This window comes from Uloborus diversus, chromosome 2 (assembly GCF_026930045.1).
Source record: "Uloborus diversus isolate 005 chromosome 2, Udiv.v.3.1, whole genome shotgun sequence".
Classification (NCBI taxonomy): Eukaryota; Metazoa; Arthropoda; class Arachnida; order Araneae; family Uloboridae; genus Uloborus; species Uloborus diversus.
In genome coordinates this window covers 193215756-193227856 of record NC_072732.1, presented here as the reverse complement: position 1 = coordinate 193227856, position 12101 = coordinate 193215756, and the positions used below count along the sequence as shown (strand labels likewise).

The 12101-nt window shown below is 34.9% G+C and overlaps 1 protein-coding gene across 1 annotated transcript in view; it reads right to left on the bottom strand.

The window, feature by feature from the left end:
* Nucleotides 1-311: 311 nt before the first annotated feature.
* Nucleotides 312-12101, bottom strand: part of LOC129216740 (uncharacterized) — an 83538-nt gene continuing 71748 nt past the window's right edge. The window contains exons 17-20 of the mRNA XM_054850956.1: nucleotides 6314-9377; nucleotides 2507-4846; nucleotides 1238-1753; nucleotides 312-322 (exon numbers count right to left, since the gene is read on the bottom strand). Of these exons, the coding sequence (XP_054706931.1) occupies nucleotides 312-322; nucleotides 1238-1753; nucleotides 2507-4846; nucleotides 6314-9377 (5931 nt within the window). The remainder of the gene's footprint in view (nucleotides 323-1237; nucleotides 1754-2506; nucleotides 4847-6313; nucleotides 9378-12101) is intronic.

Here is a 12101-nt window from a genome sequence, read left to right as displayed (position 1 = left end):
AGTAAAAAAGGATGAAGACCCCTGCTTTATATAGACACGAATGCGTATCTCCAAATTTTGAAATCATTAACTTAAAATAAAATTTGAAACGTAACTATTATAGATTTCAAGTTTAAACAGTCATTTTATATGCGTGTGGTCAAAAAAAATGAATCAAGATAAATATTCCAAATTTTAATTATATTTTTTTTGCGTTTGAATGTTTGTTCGACAGACACCGAGAGCAAGCAGCTGTACATTATGAACTTTTACATTTCAATGACTTTTGTTCCTCACATTGTTTAGGTTCACAGAATATACATGTTAAAGCTTCAGCTTGGTTCTGAAGGAGAAAAAAAAAGAAGAAATAAAAAAATATCTTTCGGATCATTTTGCAAGTTTCAATAAGTTTTCATTTTTTAAATACTAACATAATTTACAAGTCACAGCTTAGATCTGTTTTGCCGTTTTGTTCACATTTTTTTTATTCAGTTTTATGGATTAAGGAGCGTTCAGTTCGTTTCATTTGTGAGGTACCAATACTTTAAAAAAATAAAAATGAGAAGCTTTTGAACAGTCACTTGGATTCAAACTTTAATTTTGTAGTTCTCCTTTTTCTCTAACATTTTTTTTTTTATTGACGGGGCTTATTCCCTGACTGGACACATTTTCATGTAATTGATCAATACTTTTCCATTTCTCCAATTTTCAAAACTTTTCGACTCTGGTATTATTTCTTGATGTTTCTAGATTGTCGCTGGCACTCGTAGATTTGTTGTAAGTCCTCACATTTTCGGCAACTTCCCTACTGTGGTTGAAAACGAGTCTTTGACTTGTGTGCTTTGTGTACTCAAGGGATTAATGACTGAATCATTAGTTGATGTTACTGCCATTTTTGGTGTTGTTTTTCGATGTTTCTTTCTTACCCTTCGTGGCCTCTTCGAAGTACTTATACTTTTTGAACTGATTCCCATCGAATCATCTGGTGTTTGAAACGAGTGCTTGCTGTGTGCACTTTTTGTATTCCAATGGTTAATAGTTGACATTTCAGTTGAAATTAACACACTTCCTTTCTCACCAGTCATGCTTGTCTCCTCATTGGATAAATTTCCTTGTAATTGATCTTTATTGCTTACGTTTTCACTCCGGCTAAGAAAAGTTAGCATTTTTGGTGTTGATTTTCGATTTTCCATGGTCGTTGGTAGGATTCGTGAATTTTTCGAAGTCCTTACATAATCTGAACTGATTCCCACAGAACCGTCTGATGTTGAAAACGAGTATTTGTTGTGTGGGCTTTGTGCGCTCCAATGAAAAGTGGTTGAATCTTCTGTTGATGTTAATGCATTTTTTTCCTCATCATTCATGCTAATCTCTTGACTGGGAAAGTTTTCTTTCAAATGGTCTTTTTTATCATCTTCTTCCCTCCAACTTGGAGTATTTTTCATGCTCGATGCTGCTTTTCGATGTCCCTTGATCGTTGGTAGCCTTTGTAAGTGTTTCGTTGTCGTAACATTTTCTGAGCCAGCTTCCATAAAATCTCCTGGTGTTGAAAACGATTTTTTGTTGTCGATGCTGTTTGTAGTGGAATGAAAAATAGTTGAATCTGTAATGGATGTTGAAGAAGATTCTTCTGTTGCTCCTTCTGTGTGTTCTGCAAGTGCTTCTTCCTCTGATTTTTTTCTATTTGATGATTTGTCTTTCAGGAGAGGAACTTCACGAGCTTTATATGCTTCTGCCGTAAAGTTGTCAGAGTCTCTTGGCCCCAGAGTTCTTGCTGAAAAAGGAGTCGTTTGCTCAGTGCTTATCAAAACAGGTTCAAATTCTATATTTGATGTTGCAGGGTGATTTTGAGTTCCATTAGAAAGTTCTGAAATAATATTTTGGTGGTCACTGGAGGGCTGTTGATTCTGTAAGTCCAGAATAGTAATATCTCGTTGTGTTGGTTGAATTAAAGTAGGAGTTGAAACTAATCTTCCCTGCTGATTCGCAGCTGAATATAAAACTTCGGATTCTTTGGTGGTCATTGTATTATCTGTCACTCCTCGGTCAATTTGTGTTTGCTGTACAGAATCATTTCTAGAATTTTGAAAAATTATTTCTAATGTTGTGTGCTTTGATATCTTTCCTTCGTTCGATTTATCTTCGCTTTGTGAGTTGGGATCTTCTTCAGGCACTTTTCTAAATAAAACTTCTCCTTCACTTGACGTTTTCATGTTTTCTTCGCGTAAAATATCTTCCAAAGTATGTGATTCAATTTCTTTTGCATTATTTTCGATTTCGTGCTTTTTATTGCTAGTTGAAGATTTCCAAACAGTATGTGCCACTGTCGGACGTTGTGAATATGGGCCTGATTTTTCTTCGTGTTGTTTTTGAGAATCTGGATTCAGAAAGTCTTGTTTAATATCTTTAGAGTTAGATTCATGGCTCATTATACTTTTAACTGTCGTTTTCTCAATGAATTTCTGTTTTGATAAGCTTTCTTCTCCCAATATATCGACTGAATGTGGATATCTTTCGGTTACGTAACTTGATCTCTGCTCTTGTATTATAACTTTTCTTTCTTCTTCGGTATCGCCTATTGATGCCACATCAAATTTTGCATCGTTTTGCTTGTAGTTAATGCTTAAGTCTGAAAATTGTCCGTAAGTAGTTGTTTTCTCTTCATTATCTGTATTTTTATGATGATTAACCTGATTATTTCGGTAATTCTCCTTTTTTATCTTTGAGCTGCTTTTGCTATTAATGCTAAGAGATACGTTGTCCATTTCTGCAGCATTACTTTCTATCTTTTCCGCTGAGTAGATGTTCTCGTCAGAGACTTCTTTTTCATTCTCCTTCGAATAATTTTCAATTACTGAATCTTTACTTAATCCACTTCTTTGATTAGGTGAAGATCTTGATAATAAAAAGTCGTTTGTTTTCATTTGGCTTTGAGTCGTATTTATATCCAGTCTAGTATCAGGTGTAGAATTTATTATTACTGTGTTTTGTATTTTAGCTTTTAATTCCCCCTTTTCCATGCCATCAGATTTCAGGATTATTTTTCGAGTATTCTCGCTCTCAGTTTCAAGCGATAGATCAGATTTTAAAATCATTTCAGTTCCTTCGTTTCTTTGATTTTCTTTTGCAGTTCGCATTTCAGAATTAAAGTCATCATGTTTCACATCACGATCTGATTCTACCAAACTGTAGTCATTTCTAACATCTAATCCCCGACTTTTATTTGATTCATTGGAATTTTCCTGCATTAAATGTTTAGTAGGAACTTCAATCTGTGTATTATCTTCTGACTCGGTGTTAAGCTTTGTGTTCAGTGTTTTTGCATACGGTTCTTGAATTTTATCTCCGACTTCGAAATCCTCCTTTGATTTTGATATCTTTGAATCGGAAATTGTCTTTAAATCCATTGCCTCTGCATTTTTTGTTGAGAGGAAAGAATTTGGACTGAAAAATTTATCTTGGGTAGGAACCGATGTGGAAATTTCAAAGTGGTTATAGTTTTTGGATTGTGCATTTCTGTGTAAAAATTCCATGTTGTGTTTCACTAGTTTGAAATCTTCATCCGAGTGGTTGGACACTGCAACTTCAAAACTTGCTTCTTCTTGTGATTCTATTTTTATATCATGTACAGGTTCAGTACTTGAATTATCTGGATTTAATTTTTGAATTTTCTCTGTAAAAACTGCATCGCTAGAAGCAGTCGGTTTTCGAATTTCTAAATGTTGTTGGTTATTTGATCGGTGTTCTGGTCTTTTTGTCCCCAGATCATAACTTACGGTATAAGGCTTGTTATTTACAAACGTCGTCCAAACATTTTCTCTTTGTTTTCCAGGTATTTCCGTTTCGTCATCAATGATTTCAGTCTGTGTACGGTCTTTGTGAAACTTTTTGTTACTTTCTGGAAGTGGAGTTATTGATGTTTGCCTTTCATTCAGATATACCTGATCGTTATTTATGACCATAGAGTCAGTTACCACATTATTTACAAAAGATGTAAACGTTTGAGTATTCATCAGTTCTGAACTGTTCCCTTCTATGTTTGATGCAAAAGCTTCAATGGATTTTTTATTTGTAACTTCACTCGGCTCATTTAATATTTCCTGGTGGTTTCGATATTGAAAATTCATCGTAAACCCTCTTATACTTTGCGTCACTCTTTCCGCAGTTGACTCTTGCAGTTCTGAAGGAATATCAATAGCAACTTTTTTTGATCCCGAGGTTTGATTTTCTTGAAAAAGTGATACATTTCCTTTGGTGAAATCCTTTGAAACATCTTTTTCTCGTGAGTTTAAAGATACACTTTCATGTTCGGTATTTTCTGTTCTCGAACCGTTGTCAATTGTATCTGACTTTTCTACAAACGCATTAGTATTCTGCTTTCGTTCTGACGATCTATCAGCATCTGACAACAAAAGATATTGATTGAGTTTTTCCAGACTTATATTTCTATTTTTAATTACTCGCAGAAGTAGCTCAATTTCGCTTGTCATATTAAGGCGGGAATCTGTCTTAGAACGATCCAAAAACTCAAGTTTTTCCGCTTCTGACATGGCATCTTCTTTTCTTTCAAAAGACTGAATATTTTCACTATTTCTCATGTTTGGAGTTTCGTAACTTTTCTCTTCTATCTGCTCTTTCTCTTGAAGAGCAATGTCACAAGACATTGGTTTTACCGCAGAAATGTCAGAATTGTAAGCTCTGTGTTGCTGCTCGTTACTGTTGTGTTGCTCTGAAAACTTTGACAGTTGCATTTCCTGGGACGGGAACGTTCTCAGCATGTGTAAATGTTCACTTTGTGATGGATTGACATCTTCTATATTCTCTTTTCCCATGTAATCCACTTCTTTTCCTTGTTTTGGGCGTTTTTCTGGAAAATAAAACACTTGAAGATTAATCGAATCACCATCGTCATAGAAATCTCGCTCATATTTCTTAAACCCTCCGTTTCTTCGTGTCATCGGAGTGTATTTAGCCCTTTCGTTCCAGTGCCATAGGGGGGATCTGTTCCGAGGAATGAAGTACGTCTTTCTGCTTGAGTCATATTGTATATTATTCTCAGGTTTAGATCCTTGTTCTGAACCATATCTCATGAAATTCCTCCGAGAATTGTAATTTGCTGGGTCTTGAAGTCTTTGATTCCCACGAAAGATCACTTGTTTTGGAACGGGAATAAAATGATGTTCCCGACCCCTTTCACCTTCGTACGCTTGCATGTACTCTCCAGTATCTTTTTTCGATCGTGTGTGTCTTTCTTCTCCTCTTGCAACCATATTTCTCATACCAGAGGCTGTTTGAGAATCTTTGCTTGTCATTTTTATGTCATGACTCGTATTTATATCGTCTTTTAAAGTAGGTTCTAACTCGGTCATATTTATTCGTTCGTCTTCGCTTACTATGAGACGCATCAGCGATTTAATATTAAGATTTCTTATGATGATGTTTTCAAAAATTTTATTTGAATAACCGTTCAGTTTTTCTGCTTTCTCATGTTCGTTCTGAGATTTTCTTCCTTCACCTTCTTCGTTAACTGGATCAAAATAATCTTCTCTCGCAGTTTTATCACTTTCCCTTATGTTTACGTTTTGAAGAGAAATATGTTCTGTTTCGTTTTCTCTGTCTGTTGTATTTTCAGTCACTTTGAGGAATGGAGTATGTTCTTTTCCATTCCCTTCGTTTTTTATATTCTCAGTCATATTGCGAAGGTAAATATTTTCTGTACTATCATTCTCTTTTTTTGTCGTATTCTCAAGCTCATTGAAATAATCGTAATCTGTTGTTCTAAGACCTGATGTTTGTTCCACACTTATATTTGAGCCTATAATGCTTGTTTCTGAAACGTTACTTTCATGTTTATCTTTAATTCTGTCACGCTCTCCCAGTGCTGTTGTTTCATCTTTATCTTGGTGAAAATCTGAGGCATTTTCAGTGCTTATTTCTTTTTCTGATGGAAATTCACCTTCTTTCTTTTTAAGTCCCTTAGCCCTTTCACTAACACGTGCATGGTTAACATTAGGTAATAACACTGCACTAAAGTTTTGCACTAAAAACTGTTTAATTTTCCCACAAATGTCAGTACTGTTTAAACTCCTATAACTGTCATAAAATACACTTGACAGCTTGTTCCAGTTACTTTCATTTCTCTTGTTTTCGTCTTCGCATGGGTATTCCTTGCCGAAATGCTCAATTTGCATTGGCATACTGTGGTTAAAAGTTTCTCCAACGTGGCTTACGTTGGCGTGTTTGACAAAATTAGTGTCATTCACTAATTGAAAAGGGGAGCTACTTAGAATACACAGTTCCCAATGTTGAAATTCAGTGGTATTTTTGGAGCTACCGTCATCAATAGGTAACTCAATTCTAACTTTCAATAAAACATCAGTAATGTTGCTGGTAGTTGCGATTTTATCTTCAAATATTACACATTTTAAACGTGAAACAACATCACTTTCATACTCCTTTTCTTTTGTTGCAATATTTCTAAATATCATTTTTGTACTCCTTGGATTTTCTTCTTTTTCTGAATTTTTCCTAAAAATGATGGAGTCAATCTTTTCAGTTGCAGTGTGAACGAGTCTGTCTTTTTCACTTTCGACAAATGTTGTATTTTCTTTTTGATTATTATACCTGGTTGCAGTGGGTGCAGCTTTAAGCCAACTGCTAGTCTTAACACTGCTTTTATCAACTGCATGTATTTCAACTGGTGATTCCCTTCCTGATTCTTTTGTCGAACTATTTTTCCTCCTCTGGTTTAAAAGACTTTCGGTTTCGATTACTTTAGAGTCCGTTGTAGCAGATTCATTCATAAATTCACTTATAGCTAAAAATTCATGTCCGGTTTCAACAGAAGTATCAGTTTGAGTTTTTAAAGTTTTAGTGTGATTCGAAAAGCTAAATTTGTGGAGCATGTTAGATTCAGTTTGCTGCTTTTCATTGCTTGAAAATTCATATCCATTTCCTTTGAGTATGCTTCCTGCTTCTGATGAAGAATTTATATTTTCCGTCTGAGTCATAGCATTATCTTCTGACCCTGGAATTTCTAGTGTTGAATTTTTATCGTGTCTTTCATGAATGCTTTCAGTCGTTGCTAACACATGATTTTGAGCGCTCAGTTTTGTAGCTTTATCTATTTCCATTGAAAATGGCATACTTGAGAAAAGTATTGATTTACTAATGGAACCTGTGCTATTTAAACTATTATCCTTACTAACTGTTGCAAAACTTTGCACACCTAAAATATGAATTTCTGGTGTCGTTGCACCACTAGAGCTTTCCACACTAAATGGGAAATTACTCTTCCTTCCTGTAACACCTTCTCTGAGAGGGGTACTTTTACTTTGCACTTCCTCCAAAACAACTCCATCAGTGCTCCAGTCTTGCAGCAAAATGAAGGGTTGCGTTTGAACATCTTCTGAAACATTTCTGGAGAGGTGATCAGTTTTTTTGTCAAACATTAATTCTGGCAATATGTCGTCTGCTGTGACATTCATAGGAAAATTCTTCTCGCTTTCATTGGTAGCATTGAAGTAATCAATTTCCTTTTCAGTATTTACAAGCACTCTTTGTTCAAAATTCGACTCTAACTCTTCACTGCTTCTGTAGATCAAGTCGTCAGCATTTTTTAAGTTTTCTCTACTTGTATTCATGCTGTTTCGCATGTACTGTGATTCGTTTGTAATGGCAGATGCTACATGGTTAGAGCATTTCGTTTTCAGCTGATTTGTTGTTACTTGAGATCCAGTAGTTGACGTCGATCCTTCATTTTCCAAAGTTTTATTTAACATTCCAATTTCATCAGAAGGACTTTCAGCAGTTGTTTCAAGCTGAGTTTGATTTTTTTCGGATACATAGTTGCTGTATCTGGATCCTTTTTCCTGTGACTTTCCATTTAGCATTCTGAATTCATAACTAGAACGTTCAGTATTTGTAGCAAATTCAGTATTCGTCTCTTCAAGTTCATAGTTACTGTATCTGTTTGTAGATTTCAAATTGTTTGACTCAGTTAACATTCCAGGCAACTTTTCTGGAGTAACAACAGAGGCAACAATCTGACTTGAGTTTTTTAATTTGCTACTTGACTCCATTTCAAGCTCAGATGCTCCATTACTAACTGGAGAATTGAGTATGTTCAGTTCCTTTGTTGGCTGCTTCACAACTGCAGAAGCTGACATGGATTCTTCATTCTTCATCCCAAATGCGGCATTAGAACTTTCAGTACTTATTGCAATTTTATTCCTCGGTTCTTCGAGAGAACTGCTGTATCCACTCGTGAAATTCAAGAATTCTAACTCGGTTGACATTCCAAGCAACTTATCTGGAGTTCTAATGTGAGTTGCGTTATAGAATTCACTAATTGACTCCACCTCAGATGTTCCATTACTAACTTTTGTAGCAAGTACGTTCTGTTCTTCCGAAGGCTGCTTTACTACTGCAGTAACTGGCATAGATTCTTCATTCTTCAATGTTCCATTTAACATTTCTAATTCGCCATTAAAACTTTTAGTACTTATTGCATTTTTATCCCTCGTTTCTTTGAGGTAACTTCTGTATCTAGTCGTAGATTTCAGGTCGTCTAACTTGGTTGACATTCTAGGCAACTGTTTTTGATCTCTAATCTCACTTGTGCTATTTAATTTACCAACTGACTCTATTTTATTCTCAGCTGTTCCATTACTAATTTCCAAAGCGAGTACATTCGGCTCTTCTGAAGACTGATTTACATTTGTTATAGCTGACTTCAATTCCTCATTCTTCAATGCTCCATTAAATATTCCAGATTCACCGTTAGAACTTTCAGCGGTTATTGGAAATTCAGTTTTCGCTTCTTCGAGCTTATAACTGCTGTATCCACTAGTAGATTTGAAATCATCTAGCTCAGTTGATATTCCTAGTTGCATCTTTGAAGCTGCATTTTGACTAGCATCATTTACTGGCACTTCTTCATTCTTAGATGTTAGATAGGTAGTTCTCAAAATCGAGTTAATTTCTACAGAATAAAAGTTCTCAACGTGAGATGAATTTGCATCGTCTGGGATTTCTGCCTGAAGATTTGTTGTCCTATTAGGCATTTGCTCTCTATGATATGAAACTGTAACCAAATTGATAATATCTTGTGAACTCAAACTAGAACCATTCTGATTATTTCTGTATCCTAGCTCTTCATTTTCAGTTGCATTATGTGTTTGATCGAGCCCAGTTTTGTGCGTTACGTCATACTGAGTTGATTCCCATTCTTCATTTGTAGAATAATCGGGTATAGTTGTATAAGAAAGTTTTGTACCATTAGATATTATGGGAGTGTCTTTGTTTTGTAGTTTCGTTACATTTTCGTGCGAATTTCTTCGACCAAGTATGGGGGCATCTTGTTGAAGACCTCTTCGTCCTATCTGGAATGCAGTAACCTAAAATTAAAAAAGGAAAACATTAATTTTAATCTTTTTATCGCTTATTTATGTAAATTTCAAGATTTTGGTTCAAAACCAGAGCATTGCTACAAAAAACGTCCATTTTGAAACATTCAAAATGTAATGTTACTCATCGAATTAAAAAAATGCCTTTTGATGATTTTAATTTAGTTTATGTGTTCTGTAACAAGTTTCAATGTTTTTTATTCATGCTTTATTGTTTCAATTACACTATGCGTTGAGTATCGAATTTCTTTATAATTTTCAAACTTAATGAAAATTTATTTTAAAACTATATAATTTGATCATAGCGGCCTGCAAACCCTTCCGTAATAAAAATTTAGCTCTCTATTTAAATGAGATTGAAGATCACTGCTATAGAATAGACACTAGTGAACAAACGTTCCTTACGTGAACAACGAATTTCAATCCCCTTGACGGAAGGATTTGCATGATTATTATTTCAGTATCATCCGACATCGGTTGTCCTATAGCAGTATTTATTTGTTTAATATTATATATTTCCAGTTGATCGTTACTAAGAGTGGTAATTGAACGAAAAAGTATGCATTGGTGACCAAAAACTTATTTAGAACACATTTTAAGTTTTTTGCTCTGAATTGTTTCAAAAGTTCTTTTGGTTGAAAAAATAGTTACTTCAAATCGCTGAAAGTATAACAGGAAATATCCAACATTGTTTAACAAAAATAAACAGATTACAGAATACACGTCTTTTGGGATTTCAAGGAACCTCTTTTCAATTCAAAGGTGAGAGTTTCTAGATGTAAAGACACCCAGTAAAACCTCAGTTACTTTTTTTTTTCTGGATCAAATTTACTGCCAGCAATAAAAAAAAAGACTTTCAATGCAAGTTTTATTATAAAGCTCGAAAACCGCCCATCAAGGTATGACGATAAAAATTGCTTCTACATTTGAACGAAGCGATTGCCTGTTCGGTGATATTTTGATAGTTGAAATATTAACCGTCACTCCAGTGGAATAACTTTAATTCCAGTGGATAGCGTTCATTTTTGACCGTTTTTTACGTTTCTTTATTCTCCTGAAATGACAGTCTTACCAGTAAAACAGTTAAGTTACCGGATCCAGTTCAGCCTTGTCACAATAAAGCCTTTCCCTGCATGTTAAGCATTACCAAAACATATTATGAAATTATCATGCCGTGGCGCGAGTTTCATTGTTGAAACTTGCGGGTTGCTCGAGCATTGGCTATTATATATAGAGAGAGATATATTGATCATTTTTTATACATCGTAGTTTTCAGATCAAATTTCCAATTTGTTCATTTTGAAAAAAGTGAGCTATCTTAACAATTTTACCCTGCCCCACCTTCCCCTACATAGATAGCGCAAACAACGACCAACGTTCTCGAGCGACTGCAAGCTATGGCAGATTTAAACAGGTTTAGTTCCTTCACTAATTATGTTTTAAGCTCAAATTGGTATTTCTGATAGAAAGATACTTTTTTCAAACATTATTTCACCATTACTTTTTCGATCGTGCTACACTTAACGCATGAATGCATTAATGTATAATTTTAGAAGGGGGTTCTGGAAATTTTCTGTTTGAAGGCTTTAAATTAGAAAAAAAAAAGTTTTACGTTTTTCTCTGTCTACGATGTCATTACAATGTAAATGTGGAGGGACACATAGACTTCCACGTAACTGAGTAATTATTTATTAGGTGCTTATCTATAAATGGTTCTTTAACGATGATGATGATCTATTTACACAAGAATATGAATGTCCTGTTACTTCTGGATACCATGGCATCCGGTCCTAATCTGGTACATGGTACCACAGTACCTTCAAACACTGGTACTTGAAGCGGTACTTGACCTCAGCCAAGTCTTTCAAAGGGTACGAACCACACTGGTCCCCTCTCTTGACCGCAGTCAATCGCACTCTATCTTATTTCCCGTGCGATATCGTGATATTCTCGTTGCTACGTAGACGCTGGCCGCTCCTCTGCATAATCCCTTGTCATGTAGTTGTGTAGGGGTTTGTCAGTGAGTTCCCACATAAATGTCTTGAGAAAGTATTAGATTCATGAAGATATTAACTTTGAGAATTTAGACGGACGTAACCATTTTAAAGCTAATTGCTTATGTTTATATTTCAACATTTTTTAATTTTTTTTCATATTTTAGTATATTTTGGATGCTGCGAAGTTTTCTAAAATGTTGGTCAAGTTTGGCGGAAATCTGTGCGTGATATGAGCCTAAAACATGCGAACAAAATTGATATTTTTGAAAGAAATTTAAAATTATCTTTTCGTGAACATAAGTGATACTTTCATAAAAACCTCTAAAGTTATTGCACATCTTACTACTATTATATATGCGAAAGTTTGTCTGTATGGATGTATGGATGTATGGATGTATGGATGTTTGTTACTCTTTCACGCAAAAACTACTGAACGGATTTTGATGAAACTTTACAATAATATAGTTTATGCATCAGAATAACACATAGGGTAGTTTTCGTTCAGTTATGGGGGGCAAAACCCCCTTAGGGGGGCAATAAAACACAATTTTCGTATAAATTCTCTAATATGGGGATGAAAAAATACTTGCACATATTTACTTTATGTGTCCATGGAAAGCTCTGGTTTTTCTGCTGAAGATGGTACCGGTTCGAAATTTCTAAGTAGAATAAAAAACGAGTTATGAGCTTTTTAGTTCCATGTTCGAAGGCTTTCCTC